An 18,787-nucleotide genomic window follows, 5' to 3' on the forward strand; every position below is an offset into this window, starting at 1 on the left:
GTCTTCCACATGTGCTTTCAGCATCCTTCGCCCCCTCCTCCCGTTTACCCCATGTCCTTTCAGCGTCCTTCTCCACCCCTTTGTCTTCCCCAGTGCTTTCAGCGGCCTTCTCCCCCCTTAAGCGTCTTTTCTTCTCCACTCCACCTTTCCTCCCTCCCTGCCCCTTACCTTTGTGGTGTTTCTGCACCCGACCGACAACAGAACAGGCCCGGTCGGACAAATCTACCTGTCCTGTAGCCGCGAATCTAAATTACCTTCTTACAGCAGCTGGAGTATTGAAGCTGCTGTAAGAGGTAATTTAGATTCGCGGCTACAGGGCAGGGAGGTTTGTCGGCCGGGCCTGTTGTCGGTCGATCGGGGGACCTGACCGGCTGTGCATATTCTTCGGGGCGGACCGCCCCCTCCCCCCTCTTTCGTTCGCCATTGCCTTCTTCCTACCTGCCCTGCCACACACAGCCGACCGGAAGTCTTCCTGATGTCAGCGCTGACATCGGAGGAAGGGAGGGCTTTGCTTAAGCCCTCCCTCCGACGTCAGCGCTGACATCGGGAAGACTTCCGTTCGGCTGTGTGCTGCAACAGTGCAGGTAAGGAGGAGGAGACTACCCTCGCGGCTCGAATGCACTGCGATCCAACCCCGCAGGATCCCCACGACCCTCGGAGGCGTCCCCACGGGATCCCCGTGACCCAAAGGGGGAACCTGCGGGATCCCCGCCATCCCCGTTCCCGTGCAGCTCTCTATCTCAAAACTGACATGATTCGATCACTAAATAGGAAAAATTTATTTTATTTTCAATCTTTGGTGATTTTTATTTTTCTAATCATCTTTTCCCAGTCTCTGGTTGCACTTCTGTCTGTGCTCTTAACTCTACTTTTAGGGCTGCCTTATCCATTTGCTGTTTTTCTCTCCTTCACTGTCTGCCCTACATCCATCTTTCAAAATAGAACAAAACACAAAAAAAACCCTCTCATCAATACTGGGCAAGTTTCTCAAATAATATCTTCATATAACATTTAAAGGCTTTTAGATATTTAAATGTGCTCATAAGCTCTTCAGCAAGGCGCCACAGCAGCGGTACAATGTCGCTGGAAAGGTGCTTGAATTTTAATCATAATACATTGGATGGAGCAAGGATACTTGCTTCTACTGGAGTGGCAAATGTTATGGCTCTACAAAAGTTATTTAACAGTAGACCACTTATCTGAAAAGGTCAGTTCACGGACCTTTTCAGATAAGTGGTCTACTGTTAAATAACTTTTGTACAACACCTTGTTCTATTTTGAAAGTATTGCCCCCTCAACTGTAATTTAAAATCCCCGGTCTGTTTGGATCAAACCTACATCCATCTTTGGCATTAATGTTAACATTCAACTTTCTTCCGTTTTTATCCTTCCTTCTCAAATCTTACATACTTTTCCATGTCTTCCCTTCCCATGTGCACTATCTCCTCCCTTCCCCTCCATCCATATGTGCAGTCTCCTCCCTCTTTTTCTCTATTCCCATCTATTCATAAACAGTATTTCTTCCCCCCTCTCGTTCCCTCTCCCATGGTCTGACATCTGCCTTCCCTCTTTCCCCTCCTATGGTCTGGGATCTTTCTCCTCTCCTTTCTACAGTTTGGCATCTCTTTCCCCCTCCTTCTCTTCCCTTTACTTGTACTTTAGTCTGGAATCTTTCATTTCTCTTCCTTGGTCTAGCATCTCTGTTTCTTCCCTCCCCTGTCCAGTGATCTGACATATTTATCCTTCCGTCCCCCTTTTTTGTGGTCTGATACCTCTTTGCTACTTCCCTTTCATCCCCTTGTCTGGAATCTTTTTTTCCCTCCTCCCATGGACTGGAATCTCTATTCTCTCACTCTCTACTCTTGTGTGAGGTGTTTTGTTGTTGGATTTTTTTAACTTATTATCCCTCCTTACGTTGATGGAGGTTGTCTGTTCCATTTAGCCAAAATATAAGTATGTTGCACTGTTTTGTTTTCAGCATGTATCAATGGCTTGTGTTCATTTGGCTTCCAAAATTGAAGAAGCTCCAAGACGTGTAAGGGATGTAATTAACGTGTTTCATCGTCTTCGACAGCTAAGGGAAAATAAGTAAGTATCCTGATTCTTAACACAATGCGCCAGTTGGTACTTCAAAGTTTTTATATGTCAGTTTGAAGAAGCTACCCTAATGGATTGAACTTGGGCTAGGAGCAGAAACTAAGGGTGGGCTCTGCCAGTGTCATATATTCTGAAGCTCTGTCTAGTTTTTAATTTTTTTATGTTTTTTTTTTTAGGATAACGTGCACATCCAGGGAGGGGGATATGTTTTGGCATTTGTTAAGAAATATAGAAGGGTTCATTACAATATTTTATGAGATGTTTGTAAATTGAAAATGGGTGTGAGAAAATAAGTTTTGTCTTTATTCTATTAAGTATATTGTGCTGTAATGATATTAATTTATGTAAATGCATCATCTTTTGTGCACAATTGAAGTTTTAAAAATGAATAAAGAATATTTAAAAAAAATTTTTTTTTTAATTTTTCTATGCTATCTTGTACTTTGATTTGTACAATATAAATGACAAAAAAGAAGCATCAAGGCCAGAAAGACAAAAGCAACAAGAGCAATCAGAAAAGATTACCAAATATTGTTTAAGAACAGAAAATGTGGGATAAAAAGTTAAAAAATCTAAAATTGTGTTTATGAATTAGGCATAGTCAGTTTTAAAAATTTATTCTTGTTCTAGTGCAATTGTCTAGTGGTACTGAGCGCTAGGGTTATGCATCTGAACCCACTAGTTGCTTGAAGAATGCTGTCAATCATCTTTTTAACTCCATCCACCTCCTTCCCAGGGAGCTATTCCTGTCCCCTCTGGTTTTTTTCTGCAAGCAAGTTGCTCAGAAGTGTTTCTGCTCTTTTCTGTGGTTTTATTATTTTTGGGTATTTTTTTCTAAGTGTTCAATTGGAAGCGCGGTGTCCAGCGTTCTCACTCGTTGAGACCTTTGCCTGGGAGAAGACATAGACTTGCACTGCAGAAGTCTGCTGCTAGCAGGATCAGCCCTCAAGGACACCTAGCTAGCCAGTCTGCTTTTGTATATTTTTTTGTGCTCAGGAGCCATCCTATGCATAGCTGCTCGCAGCCGTAATTTATCAGGAGTTTTAGTGCAGGTTGTTTGGCTTTGTCCCAACTTTACCAGATTTAATAGTGGGCCATCTGCATGGTCACCCTGTTCTTTAGAGGGGTCTTTCATTTGCGCCCTCCAGTGCACCTCCGTTCCTGGGATCTTAACATCATATTCTAAGGTCTCAGTAGATCTCCGTATGAGCCCTTATATGAGGCTTCCCTTCTGGATCTTGTGGCCAAGATGGTGTTTCCGGTGGTGATTACATCAACGAGATGAGTTTCCAAGTTGCAATCTCTCCTGCAGGGAACCATTCCATAAAATTACAGACACAGGGCTTTCTTTATGCATAGTTCAGTCCTTACCAAAAGTAGTCTCGGCCTTCCACATCAATCAGGAAGTCTGTTTGCCTGCTTTCCATCCTAAAGGATTGCATTTGCTGGATGTCAAGCGAGTGCTTCGCCGGTACCTCGAAGTTACCAATGAGTTTTGCGTATTAGATCACCTTTTTGTTCTGACCTGTCATGCCAAGAAAGGGAGGCTGGCATATAAAGCCTTGATTTTTTTTTCTCCTTCCCCCCAGATGGATTAAAATAGCTGTTTTCTCTGTATATGTGGGCTGCGATAAGCAGCTGCCAATCACATTGAAAACACACTCCACCAGAGGAGTTGCTATCTCATGGGCGAAGACTTGGGCGGTTTCACCCAAGGAAGTCTGTAGAGCATCTACTTGGTCTACCCTTCATACCTTTTACCAGGTTCTATAGGGTGGACGTAGCAGCCAGGAAGGACATCGTTTTCAGGTCTTTCATTTGGAAGGCAGGCTCAAAAGCCCTACCCTAGACTCCAGGTATTGCTTTGGTACATCCCTAGCGTTCAGGGCCACTAGACACATCTGCAAGAAAGATGATTATCGAAGTAAGAACCTAATCTTTCCAGAAGAAAAAGTCTTTATTTTTCAAACACAGAATTTCCTTTTTTAGGGGGAGCTGATAGTTTGGTTTTGTTTTGTATTTGGTTTTGTAGTTTGGTTTTGTATTTTTGCTCAACACTACTTTTGCTATCACAGTACTGATAGATGACCTTGCACAGTGCCAAATTTAATTGGCTGTCTCCCATCTTCTGGTTTGTGGACATTTTGTTTCTGAATTCTTCTGGTAGGACTGAAGAAACGAGAACGGGCATGTAAGACCAAATTTTACCATTTGTTTTTATTCTCTGTTGATCTTGCAGGAAACCTGTGCCTTTAATACTGGATCAAGACTATGTTAATTTGAAAAATCAAATTATAAAAGCAGAAAGAAGAGTTCTAAAGGAGCTGGGTTTTTGTGTCCATGTAAAGCACCCTCATAAGGTATGTAATAGCACTACCAAGTGTATTGGCAGTTTAATTTAAAAAAATGGCTACACGTTAGCTGGAGCTAATGGATTACTTTCATTCAACTATTAATAGAACAGTGTTTTCCTTTTCTTTGTATGAAATAATTTCAGCAGTTGGTTATATGTAAAACTTCCTCACAAGCACATTAAGTAGTTGCTGATATATTTTGCAAGACTAGAAAACTGGGCATCTAAATTCAATCTGCATACCTATAAAGTGATGCAAATGGGGAAAAATGATTTTCAAAGGGACATACAGAAAAAAAGCGATCCCTGCAGAAATGGCAGCTTTTGAAAATGTTCTGTCTATGTGAAAATTAAATGTGCATATATATATATATATATATAGTGGTGTTCTCAGGGAGTAGTCTGGGTAGGTTAGTTTGATGGCATACTTTTCAACTTTGAAAGGTTTGCATGTACATTTTCTTGCTAAAACTTGTTGCATAGTGTAGACAGGGTAACACTGCTGGTTTTCTGCCAGGATAATTTTCAGAGTGATATTAAATGTTTAGTTTGGTTTTGAAAATTGTTGTAAGTTAGGTGCCTCTCAATAGGCATGTTCATGTGGGCTGTTATTACACAATCTTAGGTTATATAGGTTTATAATAGCACCAGACCTTAAGTACTGTGTGCAATTTTATCATCTTATCTTAGAGTTGAACTGGAAGGTACAGATAAGAGCAAATGATATGGAAATTGCTCCTTTATTCATAAAGGTTTAACAGGTTAGGGTTCTTCATTTTGAAGAAGAAATATGGAAGGTTTATTAAATCCTGAGTGGTGTGGAATATGTAAATAGGGAACAGTTATGTAAACTTTCAAATAGGAATAGTGGATGCTTTTATGAACTAACCAGTATTGCATTTAAAGGAAGTCTTTATGTGGTGGTCAGTTGAACAGTAGAATTTTTGCCAGAAGATGATCCAGGTTACGAGTAATAGTACAGTTATGTTTTTAAAGCAAGATTTAGACAAGTTTCTGAAGGACAGATCTTAAGCTGTTATTAGTCAGGTAAACCTTGGGATTGGACTTCCCCTTTATGATTAGCTCAGTACTGTCTAGTGATTGGTAGCTGTTAGTTACAGGATGTTGGGCTCAGTAGGCCAAGTGATGTAACCTAGCTTTGCATATCTTACACTGTTAAAGTAGTTAATGCACTACTTAGCAAATTTGGCAATATTTTACCAATTGGCTACTTGTGTATAGAAGAAGCTAGTAAATTAATTTCATATTGCTGCTAGCAGAACTTTTTTTTCCGATTTTTTTTGTTTGAGTTCATATCTTTAAAACCTTTTTCATAGGTGTAGGGGAAGTATACTAGACTTATTCTAGGTTAGGATTATTGATTTGGTGTTAACTTGGGATACTGTGGACCATTTTCTGTTTAAACCCCAGTTCAGTCATAGCTAACAATGTAGAATTCCCTGGATCCTAGGGCTGTAATGTTGCAGAGCATAATTTCTATCCTTTTTTAAAGCAGTAATGGTTTTAGGTTCTAGCAGGTCTACCGTGGTTGCCCAATTTACATGCCCACAACTAGAAATTCTTGACAATAACTGCCTAACTCATATTTTCCAGATAATCGTTATGTACCTTCAGGTGTTAGAATGTGAACGTAACCAACACCTGGTCCAGACTGCATGGTAAGTTGATTGTTCTCTTGTTCTTAGAAACCAGCAAGGGCAGTAGCAGAGAGGTTGGCAGGCTCTCCAGTCATCAGTGGCACCAATGGAATGGACTCCACTGGTGCCTGGAGCTCTGCCTCTTGCACGGTATTGATCATCTGTTGAAACATGTATGTTCATTAAGATGGTAAGGAAACAAGACTATCCACATCAGTTGCCTGACCTTCAAAATAAACTGTTCATTCTTGCAGGGGTTAACAGTCGGTGATACTATGGATAACAAAAATGGATTGTATTCCATTGTGTGTTGAGCTGTTTCTCTTTGTTCAGCCTACAGAAGGGATTATGTTGCAGTGTCTTAGTAATGCTTCATTCCTTCCCTTGCCTGTATGTTTGTGTTCAGCCTAGCATAAGGCTGCCTTTCCCATCATCCTTTGCTCTGTTCCCATTTATGGGGCTCATCTACATAACTGTACTTTTAACAAACTTTAATAAGTAGAAAGGGGTGTAAAAGTATGGGGCGTGTTTCTGCTGACTAAATTGTCTGGTGCTGTTACACAAATGATGGAGAACCAATTTTAACTTTTTCTTTTCTGTACTCTTTTGATCAAAGGGTAGCCTGTGATGGTAAGTGACTAAGCCATCTCCTCTGCTGTCCAAGCGCTTTGGTGCAGGGATAGCGGCCGTCTTCTGTCAATCCAATGCAGGCTCTCCAGAGAGAAGGCTGACTCTCTAGACAGGTGGTATATACAGTATGTGGTTAGAATAACTGGCCTACTTCTAGTTAACTTTGTTTATATCTTGCTGACTTTGTTAATTTCTATTTAAATGTACTTTTTTCATTTGTTAAACTGATTAAATGCATCTGTAGCAATTAGTCTTTTAGGATGTGATATCAATTATTGTAAAGCCACTCTTAAAATACAGAGTTTATTCATTGTAAAAAAAAGGGGGGGGGGGTAGGCAGCCAGGGATGTGCATAATCAAGAGTTTAGCACATATTTTTTTACTTTTTACATAAGCATATGTATATGATGCTTTGTTCTTAATCTTATGGTGAAAAGTATTCAGAAAAAGTGCATATTTTTAACACTTAAATGTGTATATGAAATTCTGGTACGTCCCTTCCAGGTTCAATATGTGAGATGTCCAATCCATAGCCACCATCCAGTGTTTGCAGAAATCCCAACACTTTTTTTTCTCACCAGGTGCTCTTCCTACTGCTGAGAGAGAGACAGAGCCACTGCTTAGGTTGTAGATGGAAAAGAAAGTTTTAAAATAAATATAGTTTCAAGTTTTGCAAGTGATCTGCTCTGCTTCTTTTTCTTATTTTTTTTGCAATTTAAAGTTACTGGGTGCCGCGAGACCCCTTGCGGTAGTCTTTTGCTGGAGGAAAGGAACTGGACTATTGCTTTACAGAGAAACTTAGATGGATCTGTGGAGCCAGCCTGTTGTGTGCCACCCTTTTTGGGCTCGGGTCCATCCCCCTAGGAGCTAGCTTGCCTTCTGATTGTGTCAGAGGTTTAAGCACAGGCTGGATGCGTCGTGAGTAACAGCCCTCATGGTACAGGCTGCATTTTCCTGCCCCTGGTCACGTGGAGAGGTTCTGAGGGAGCAGAGGTTTCAGTCAGTGTCCGATTGGCAGTCTGAAGATCTTGAAGTTTGGTCCTTTTGGAGCTTTTCTGAGGCAGAAAATACTTTTCCTCCATTCAGCTGTAGTGAAAAGAGCTGACAGGCAAAACACTTCTGTGACTGTAAGTACACCTCCATTATTTCCTATGGGAGAATAGGGGGTGGTCTGTAAAATTGAATTTTAAGGCTTTCTGAAGGTAGGGTTCAGGTTTCCCACCTCCCCAAACCCCAAATTGCTATTTATTTTCAGAAATTGTTTATTTTTGTTGTTTTTGGTGCAAATTCATTAGCATTAAGTGAAATAAATGGCGGCGGCCATCTTGGATTTCTATCGATTTCTTTTTTTCAAAGTTTAAATTCTGCCTCAGTACCCATTGATTTTATTTAAAATCGGTAAGGATCGACGACTCAGCCCCTAATCTGTTGAATACATTCTTGGATTGCACCACATAGCCGGTACAGGAGCATCCATATATCGCAGCACACTAGAGGAGGGAGTGGGAGCTTCGGGTTTCGCTTCCTCCAGGTCCTTGCAGCTGGCATGTGTCCGGGATCCAGATAAAAAAATCCTGCCAAATGTCCATTTTGGATGATGGCAACAAGCATCAGCGTACCAAGACGGGGGATTCCTTTTGAGCAACTCCAGTGGCTCAGCGAGACCCGGCCGCTGCCCCACAGTGTGCCTTTTCTCTAGAGTTTGTTCTGCTCTTGTGGAGAGCATATTCCATACACCTAGTTCTTTTGACATGGCAGGTGAGCACATCAGCTGAAAAACAGATAGCTACTTTGTCAAATGTACCTCTGCGGGGTCCTTCTATGCTGGCTACCACAGATCTGGATTGTTTTAGTTTGTGCATGTATACTATGGACACTTGTTTCCATCCTGGATGATTTGGATACGCTCACTAGGTCCCTTCACTGTGATATCTCACAGAGTCTGGATCAGGGTTAGGATCCTTCCATCCGCAGGCTCGTCAAATCTGACCTTTATCACTGATGCCATGAAAGAGCTCAGCTTGGAGAGTCAGCCCTGTACATCGCAGTGTTTAATCACGAGTCGTTCTAATGCTCTGACCTCATTTTTTTCCAGCACATCCAGAGTTCACGGGCCTTATTACAGAGCAGTGGGATACCCCGGATAGTTCTTTCTGGCTAGCAAAAGCTATGTCAAGGCAGACGACACCAAACTATTTAGTGGAGCTCGGACTAAAGAGGACTGCAAAGAATTGCAAAGGGATTTGAACAACCTAGGGGAATGGGCGACGAGATGACAGATGAAGTTCAACGTTGAGAAATGTAAAGTATTACATGTGGGAAACAGAAACCCGAGGTACAGCTTTACGATGGGAGGGATGTCATTGAATGAGAGTATCCAAGAAAGGGACTTGGGGGTAATGGTGGACATGACAATGAAGCCGACGACACAGTGCACAGCGGCCGCTAAGAAGGCAAACAGAATGCTAGGCATAATCAAGAAGGGTATTACAACCAGAATGAAAGAAGTTATCCTGCTGTTGTATCGGGCGATGGTGCGTCCGCATCTGGAGTACTGCGTCCAATATTGGTCGCCGTACCTTAAGAAGGATATGGCGATACTCGAGAGGTTTTACATAGGAGAGTGACAAGTCTGATAAAAGGTTTGGAAAACCTTTCATACGCTGAGAGATTGGAGAAACTGGGGCTCTTTTCCCTGGAGAAGAGGAGACTTAGAGGGGATATGATAGAGACTTACAAGATCATGAAGGGCATAGAGAGAGTAGAGAGGGACAGATTCTTCAAACTTTCAAAAAACAAGAGGGCATTCGGAAAAGTTGAAAGGGGACAGATTCAAAACGAATGCTATGAAGTTCTTCTTTACCCAACATGTGGTGGACACCTGGAATACCCTTCCAGAGGGCATAATAGGGCAGAGTACAGTACTGGGGTTCAAGAAAGGATTGGACAATTTCCTGCTGGAAAAGGGGATTAGAGGGGTATAGATAGAGGATTACTGCACAGGTCCTGGACCTGTTGGGCTGCCGCATGAGCGGACTGCTGGGCACGATGGACCTCAGGTCTGACCCAGCAGAGGCATTACTTATGTTCATATTTTCTTTAACTTGTAGCTCCTGAATTTCAGCAGCCAAAGGTGGATTTCGCAGTTTAACAAGTGCACAGCCCTTCCTAGCGATGGAGGTGTGATGCTCAAGGACTCCAAGGATAATAAGAGTGGACCTTATTTTGAAAAAGCTTTTTGATGTGATCAAAGCTACTGCAGCTGCCTCCTTCATGACGTGTGCCTGTCACACGAAATTACGCTGGGTGCCCCTGTAAAGGAGGATGCTGGTCCCGAGTTGATGATGAAAGGCATGAATTATGTTGCGGATGCCCTCTATGATCTCATGTGAGTTCTCGGTAAGGCCTTGGCTTATGCAGTGTCAGCATGCCGAACTCTTTGGATCTGTCATTAGGCAGGTGATTCTGCTTCTAAGTTGACTCTGAGCAGGCTCCCCTTCAAGGGTGAGCTACTTTTTGGTAAAGGTCTGGATGACTTTATAGCCAGTGTGGTGGATCGTCGTCTTAAGTCCTGAGAAATAAGTATTAAGAGTTCTTCAGGAGGGAATCACAATTACTTTTGTCCCACACACAGACTTCATCAAGGTCCCTCGGGTTCTTTGTCCCAAAGATATTCTTCGTCCCAAAGATATTCCCAAGAATATTGCCCACGTTATACTTCAACTCCAGACGTCTACAGGTATCGGGATCTCATCCCGGAGCGGTGCCTAAAAAGTCGTAATGATGTCAGAAGTCCTGGGCCAGAGTGCACATGCGTCCTCTACAGGAGTTGCTTCTCTCTTGGTGGTTCCTACAACATCATTCCCCTTCAGATGCCACTCCCCTGGACAAAGCCAGCTCACAGCAGTCTGTGCTGGTGGATCCAGAGGAAGGCTGTCCGGCAGGTCAAGCCTCTTCAGATCGAGGAGTGAATCACTAACATGTCGGATACCAACCTTGCAGGCTGGGGTGCCCACTGCAGGGCTCGCTCCATTCAGGGACAATGGACACTGTCTCAGAAGCGTTGGTCAATCAGTCGTATGGAGCTTTGGGCCATTTGTTTGCCATTAAGGACTCTACAGAGCACTCTGGAAGGAAGTGTTTTCAGACAACGCCATGGCAGTGGCTTATTTGAATCACCCTGGGGAAAGGGGGGCTACAAGAAGTACTCCCTTGGGCCAGGAAGCTTGAATGCTGTTCCATTGGGCAGAGATGCATCTTCTAGCCCTCTCCACAGCACATGTGGTCGGAGTTGACAACAGACAAACTGACTTCCTCACGCAACAGGTCCTGGACCAGGGGAATGGTATCTTTCCCAAAGAGCATTCTGTCTAATAGTGCAGTGCTGGGGTGAGTCTCATATGGACTTGATGGAACTCAAAAGCCAGGCACTTCAGTTGAAGAATAGAACCAGGAAGCTTGGGCCTAGATGCGTTAGGTCAGCCATGACCAACTCATGAACTCCTTTTTGTGTTCCCTCCATGGCCTCTGGTTGGTTGGGTCATCTGCAGGATAGCGTCACATCCAGGATTGGTGATATAGTAGCTCCGGACTTGCCTCGCTGTCCGTGGTATGCGGATCTGGTCTGTTTTCAATGAGCTAGGAAGCTCAGGCTAACTCATCGTGACCTTCTCAGGGTCCATTTCCCATGGATAACCCACAGCACTTTTGTCTTTCAGCATGGCTCTTGGGCACTCAGCCTTGATGAAGTGGGGATATTCTGATGTGGTCATCTTGACGCTTTTGAAGTACAAGAAACCACCTACTATGGCTTTTTTATGCCAAAGCATGGAAGGCTTTTCAGCAGTGGTGTGCTAAAGATGAGATGGAGCTGGTGAGGGCTTTTATTCCGGTGGTTATGGCTTCCTCCAGGCAGGCTTAGATAAGGGTTTGGTGGTGGTCTCCCCTAAAGTTCAAGTGGCAGGTCTTTCATGTTTTTGAGCATACAGTGGTTCAAGTTCGCTGATGGCTCATCCAGAAGTGTCCAGATTTCTCAGAGGTACACTTCACTTGCTTCCTCCATCGCATCAGCCTTTTCCTTATGTTTTGCAGGGCTCTGGGAAGCTCCTTTTGAGCTACTGAAGGATGCTACACTTTTGGATCTGATGATCAAGACTTTCTAGTGGCTATTGTCTCCGCACAGCATATTTTGGAGCTTCAGACCGTTTCATGCAAGGAGCCTTTTCCGCTCATAATAGATAGTTTGTTTACCTGCCTTCTGCTCCACTGGAGTGCAAAAGGATCCGATGTGCGGAGAGTTCTCCTCCACTATTTGGAGGAAACAAATGATTTTTGCCTTTCACATCATCTTTTTGTCCTGATGGCCCAGCCTCATCGTAGGCCAGCATCTAAGGCTTCTATCGCCCGTTGGATCCACATGGCCATTTCGTTGACTTACATCGCCTGTTGCAAACAGCCGCTGGTTTCTCTCAAGGCCCACTTGATTAGAAGTGTTGCAGCATCACGGATGGAGATTGTACTGTTTCTCTGGACGGAATTTGCAGGGCAGCTGCTTGGTCTTCTCTTCATACCTTTACCAGGTTTTACCGAGTGGATGTGACAGCACTCTCTGGTGCCGCTTTTGGGACCTCGGTGTTGAGGGCAAACTCTTCTGTCCCTCCCTAGATGATGCCATTGCTTTGGTATGTCACCTCGCGTATTGAATCCAGAAGGGATATACCAGAATAGAAGATTAGGTTCTTATCTTTCTTTCTAGTAGTCTCTTGAGGATTCAATGCGGCCCACCCTTTCAGTATAGACTCAGTTTTGATGAATCACCTGCTTTTTTCTTCCTCTGTTTTTCTCCTAACGGGCTGAAGTATCTTATAGCCAGCAGACAGACCCTGTGGAGGATTTCACTCTTATGTGAGTACAATCATTACTGGTGGCAGCTTTCCAGTGGGTGCTCATTGTATACAGCAGTTTAGTTCTACATTGTTCACTAATGTTCTCTGTGTTGCATGGTGGCTGTTAGGTCGTTAGGTCTTACAGAGCAGAACTTATGCTTATGCTCCTGGGGAGTTTTCACCGTGCATCCTCCTTTTGTGACTGCCTTGTTCTAATGTGTTTGCTTGGCTTTTTAATGTAACTGTAGGTGACTCTGTCTCTCTGTCAGCAGTAGGAGGAACACACGAGAAAAGTGTTTTGGATTTCTACAAACACTGGATCGCAGCTATGATTTGAACACCACGTGTATTGAATCCTCCAGGGACTACCAGAAATAAGATTACTGACAGTAAACCTAATCTTCCAATGTAGTGTATATTTTTGTGTACATGAATGTTTACACTTGACTGACTTTGCCCTGTGTGTGCCAACTGGAGCACTTCTATCTGTGATAGTGGTAAAACAGGTACCATTGTTACACTGCAGGGCTTCTCACCACTTTCTCTTTCCTGGTCAACTGTATCCTGATTTGATTGTAAGTCTTCATCAGAGGTTTAGTTACTTGCCTTTTTCTCCGTATCCCCCAGCACCAGCAAATTTATGGGTGCCACTTAAAAACCAGCCAAGGTTTTCTGCTTGCACACTTAGTTGAGGTTGCTCCTTAGTGTGAGCCTAACCCAGTGAATCTCCAAACCCCTCCGGTTACTTCCATGTCTTGATCCACCGCACCTTCCTTTTGAAGTGAGCTGCTGCACTTACAAAGTTTTGCTTTTTTTGTCCTGCTGAAACACAGTTATGGAATGCATGAAATGCTTAATGACTCTTACGGAACATTATACAGTGTTTTACAGTTACAGCCTTCTGAATATAAAAAGACTTGTTGAACAGGAAAGCATGGAAACCATTTTCACTTGGACTTCATGGGATACAGAAGAGGAAACCAGCTTGTGCGCCTCAGTCTCAACCAGAATTTTCTTTCCCCTCCCCCCTGCTTTGTTTCTCAATGGCCATAGTACTTGCAACTTTCATCTTGTCCTTGATGAAGAACCTGTTGGACTGGTTATGGATTTCTTAAAAGGAACTGATAATGGTGCATGTTGATGTGGATGGCAGTGGAAAACTGGAACAAGAAATGACCACACTGATCGCTGACACTTTTTTACATATTTGCATGCTACTTCTGTCCTAAAGAAAGCTTGAGAATAGGTTCCTGTGGGAAAGATTGATAAATGTCAAGCTTCATTTCTATAAAAGCTCAAGACCAGGCCAGTACATGTTGGTATGTGGGCAAGTAGGAGTAGCAGTGTTAAAATGGGTTCTCCATCAGTATGTGTACTGCAAGTTCTCTTTCTCCTCTCCAACCTAATCTCTCTCTCTCTCCATTCTCATGCTTTTTCCTGGAATTTAGTAGAAATACCATACCAAATAGTGCAAATGTTAATGTTTCACAGTGCTAAGGGACTTCTAGGATCTGTAGTTCTCTGATCTTCTCTTTCAGGAATTATATGAATGACAGCCTTCGCACAGATGTCTTTGTGAGATTTAATCCAGAAACCATCGCATGTGCTTGCATTTACCTTGCTGCTAGAACCTTAGAGGTTAGATAACATGACTTTTTTTTTTTTTTTTTTTTTAAATCATTGGGTGGTAATTTATAGATCATGGAGTGTGGAAAAAAGTGTTTGCTAGGGCAAAAGAGAAGGCATTTGTCATTTCAACGGACTTACTTCAGGTTAAGTGCCATCAACTTGTGTTCAAGTCCTAGCGACTTGATATCAAGTTTTTTGAGGCAGAATAAAGAAGTAGATTGCCAGGCCTTTCTTCTGCGCAGTATAAATTTGATGTTGCACCAAATAGTACTCCTCCAACACTGCCCAGATGAGTGGTACATCATTAGTCTGACATCTCCACAGAAACCTGTCTGCCTTGGGAGGCCCTGCAGGTAGTGAACTACTGACAGCGTAGCTTTCAGCTTCACAGATGCACTCAAGCCCCAGTGGCATAACAAGCCCATCTACTATGATTGGTTAGCTGATATTTCAGGTTAACTGGGACAATAGAAGAAGGTATTTGTCATTTCAAGGGGCTGCTATTTCAGGTAGCATGTGTATGCAGTTAGTTGAATTTTGTGTGCTCTAAATGACTCCTGCAGGTTATAAAGCTTTATCATTTTACTTGGTTTATTCTATCATAGATTCCATTACCTAATCGACCACACTGGTTCCTCCTGTTTGGAGCATCGGAGGAAAAAATTAAAGAGATTTGTTATCAAATCCTACGACTTTACTCTCAGAAAAAGGTTGGTTTATATTTGATGCTAATGGAAAAAATTTAAGTGGCTCTAGTTACAGACTGGATGGTTATTTAGTCATCTGAAAATACAATTGGCCTAAAACCACAGTAGAGAGCATATTGTATTGGGCTTCTAGAGTATTGCTTTCATTTGTTGAGTGGTACATACGTAGCTACATGCAAACTTAATTGCATGTTTATAAGGCCTAGTCCAGGGGTAGGCAATTCCAGTCCTTAAGAGCCAGAGCCAGGTCAGGTTTTCAGGATATCCACAATAAATATGCATGAGATAAATTTGCATCTCAAAGAGGCAATGCATGCAAATCCATCTCATACATATTCATTGTGGAGATCCTGAAAATCTGACCTGGCTCGAGTACCGGAATTGCCTACCCCTGGCTTAGTCCAAGGAAAACAAGTTTCATGGAGAAGGGACATACTGTAAGTGTTAAAAAACAGAGATGTACTGAATTCTGATCACCACACTGCCTTTCACCCCCTCAACTAGAGCATAGCAGATATCAGTTTCTTGAACTGATCTTTTTTTTTTTTTTCCATTAAATTATAGGCTGACCTGGCATACCTGGAAAGCAAAGTTGAGCAAAGAAAATTTGCACTCGAGGAAGCTAAAGCAAGAGCAAAAGGGCTGTTACCTGATGGGACACCCTGCATGGAAAATGCACCTCAGTTTTCTCCCATTTCAAAAAATGGTGAGTTTTAGCAAAGCGTAACTTTGAGCTGCCCATGTTTCCATGGATTTTTATAGTATAGCTGAGAGATGTCAATTGTGCCCCTCTTCTTCCAAACGAGTCTGCTGCTTTCTTTTGTAATCGTATCTAGAACAATTTGCCTGGATTGGTAGAGAGGCAATAAACATCTCTTTAACATGTGCATTTCTCTTTTGATTTTAAATGGGCAAGAGCTGCTTTTTTTTTGCTATATTCTGTTTTGTGTGAAGATAGTTACAGGGATTTGTTAACTTGCTGCAGTGTGTTCTGAGGAATCTAAATAATAGGAATTGATATTCAGCTCTCCAGCTTGCTGTGGAGAAGTTGATTGGCATGGTGTTGCTTTTACGTAATGCCTGGGTTGGTGGGCTGTTTTGGAAAGGTGAAATATTCACAGCAAGCAGTCTAAATATCGAGCACTGAGCAGTAGGAGCCTTCATCTGACTTCCCTGTAGCCTAAGGATAGACAACATCCTTCCCTGCTGAAACATTCCTGGTTTGTTTTTAATTATCTTGTTTGTTAGCATAGTACGCATAGATAATATGCTAGTATACATCTAATATTTTTATTGCTTTCCCTCCAAATAGACTTGAAATAATTTTATAAAATGTTTATTTCAGACTCCCCACAGGAAGGGAAAGCAAACAAGTCTTCTCCACTGTCGGTTCAAGCCATGAAGAATGCCAAAAGAAAACTTGATGTCAAAAGAGCTAGATCGTCCAGCCCTGTGAATGGGTAAGATTGTTATGAGCTTGATTTTCTGTGTAGGTTTCAAAGTGGAGTGAAGAAATTGCCTAATGATTAGTCCAGCATACTGATCCTGCAATCCTTGTGACCCTGGGCAAGTCATTTAACCCTCACTGCCCCAGATACAAAAGCACGTGATTGGGAGCTCACTGGGGACAGAAAAAGTACTTGCATGTAATATGTGTTGTGTGTGGTAGTGCTATAGAAATGATTTAGTAGTACTCAAAAATGAAAGCTCGTTTGCTCTTTTACAGATTACAAAAGGAAAGACCCAGCAGGAGCCGAAGCCGAGATCGCAGTTACTCTAGATCCCATTCTAGGTCAGAGTCGCCTAAAAGGAGGTAAGTGCCCCCCTGCCAAAAGTAGGGGGAGTTGCAGCCATAGGCCTTCATACCACAAGTTTGAAGCTTTGCTGTGTTGTGGTCTGGATTCCATTGAAGGGTTGCTGAAACTTTTTGCTGGCACTGTGAGATTGAATGAAGCACATTAATATTACAGTAGTGTTAATTACAGAGTTTAATTTTGTGAAGGCTGCCAAAATAGAAGGGGAAGGAAGTTCTCAGTGATAGTATCAGTTGGTCCAGTTTCTTTATCACTTGTTCTCTTGTAGAAGACATCATTGCATGTTAAAAGTTCTTGTGCAAGGAGCATTAGTTAAGGAATATGGGCTGAGATTTTGAAATACTTTTTCCCTGTTTTGTAATAGAAAAAGTGAAAGTTACTCTCCCTCCAGCGATTCCAGATCACGCAGTCGCTCCAGAAGTAGAAGTGACTCTCCTCCAAGACAGTCAAATCACAGTTCCTACAAAAGTTCCAAGTCTTGGGCTTATGAAGCAAAGGATCACAAATACTCCAGCCAGAAATATCGGCATTCACGCAGTAGAAGCTCTTCCCGGGAGCGCTCATCTGAGAACCCTGGCAAATATAAGAAGAGACATCACTATTATCGAGATCCAAGACATGAACGTTCACGATCTTATGAGAGAATGGGCCATCGCTATGAACGAGATCATTCTGGACATGGCAGGCATCGGAGGTGAGACAAATGTGAAGGCAGACTTTCCAGCGTGTGCATTTTCTCCAGTGACATTCGGGTGCTGAAACTACAACTTCATCACTGCACAGCTATGCCCTGAGAAATCTCAATGCCGCTTTTGCCACCAAATGGTGGATGCTGTTAATGCAACAATTGGTGCTAGCCTTAAGTATCTTCATGTATTGTGCAGACAAGGCCATTGTTAATACATCATTTGCATTGACAACAAGATATTTGAGAACTTTCTCAATTTTGCAATCGGCACAGCATACAGAAATATTAATGTTTACAACAATTCAGGACTTGAGATATTTTGTATGAAATCCTAGTTACATTATTCAAATGTAAAAAAATCCTGTCTTTTTAAATAGACTATATGCCTATATTAGGTTTATATTTATCTTCTGTTCATTTGATATGGTTTGCTTTGGGAGTATGGCCTAATGCTGTACACTATGTAAAAAATATGTATTATATGTTTTGAGAGTTTTACTACTCGGAAGACTGGGACTTAAGCAATGACTTGTCATAAATATTTGATGTCTGGATACATTTCTGGAAAGAGTATTTTGTATCTGCAAGTTGCTGAGTGCAGGACACTAGCATGCAGTAGGTAGAGCAATATAGAGGGGTTTCGGACAATATAACTTTTCTTTGGTTAGTTTAATTCTGCACTCAGGAGAACTGAAGCTTTAAAGAATGGTTACTTTGTCATTCTGCTCGTTAAATTTAAAACAATGCCCATAGTTTATATCTTCAGTTTAATTGATGTCTCTGACCTGTACTTTCCTTGATTCTATTAAAGGTATTGTGTTTTCTATTTGAGATCTTGTCTTTAAAATCTATTTGACTTGATAAAGAAGCTTCTAATTAAGTGGAATTTTATTCCTTCTTCGTTTGGACATATATGAAGTTGTGTGGCTTTTCTTTGAGGACATTTTTATTTTTAATTGGTGATTTGTTTCTTTTGTTTTACCTCTTAAAACCTCTAGCTTCCAAAAGCAAGGAAAAATTGACATTTGTCTGACTTTCCAGCCCTCGTCTGCAATAGTGCATTGAACTTTGGGCATACATTTGATAAAGAGGTGAACAGAACACTAACCATTCAAGAAAAGTTTCCAATTTTCTAATCCTAAAAAGAATAAGTAAAGCCTCCTTTTCTGTTTAAATACAGGATTTTATTGCAAGTCTCTTTATTTTTTTCCATAATTTGGTTAGCATTTTAGCTTTTCAGTGCATACATCATACAGAAAACCCTTTCAGAGCCAACAGAACAAATGTTTGACCAAATAACATATACATTGTGGTGTTTTAATCTTG

The 18,787-nt window shown here is 42.0% G+C and overlaps 1 protein-coding gene across 2 annotated transcripts in view; it reads left to right on the forward strand.

Moving 5' to 3' along the window:
* The window catches only part of CCNL2 (cyclin L2), a 40,803-nt gene extending 22,511 nt beyond the window's left edge, over nt 1-18,292 (forward strand). The window contains exons 3-11 of one of the 2 annotated variants that reach the window (XM_033921638.1): nt 1,979-2,088; nt 4,337-4,457; nt 6,065-6,129; nt 14,162-14,261; nt 14,858-14,962; nt 15,524-15,665; nt 16,305-16,419; nt 16,686-16,772; nt 17,138-18,292. In XM_033921638.1, the coding sequence (XP_033777529.1) occupies nt 1,979-2,088; nt 4,337-4,457; nt 6,065-6,129; nt 14,162-14,261; nt 14,858-14,962; nt 15,524-15,665; nt 16,305-16,419; nt 16,686-16,772; nt 17,138-17,471 (1,179 nt within the window). In that variant the 3' untranslated portion in view covers nt 17,472-18,292. Of the gene's footprint in view, nt 1-1,978; nt 2,089-4,336; nt 4,458-6,064; nt 6,130-6,724; nt 6,739-14,161; nt 14,262-14,857; nt 14,963-15,523; nt 15,666-16,304; nt 16,420-16,685; nt 16,773-17,137 lie in introns of those variants that run through there. The other variant, XM_033921639.1, reaches the window with a different exon arrangement.
* Nucleotides 18,293-18,787: the final 495 nt, after the last annotated feature.

The sequence above is a fragment of the Geotrypetes seraphini genome, chromosome 15 (genome assembly GCF_902459505.1).
Source record: "Geotrypetes seraphini chromosome 15, aGeoSer1.1, whole genome shotgun sequence".
Taxonomy (NCBI): Eukaryota; Metazoa; Chordata; class Amphibia; order Gymnophiona; family Dermophiidae; genus Geotrypetes; species Geotrypetes seraphini.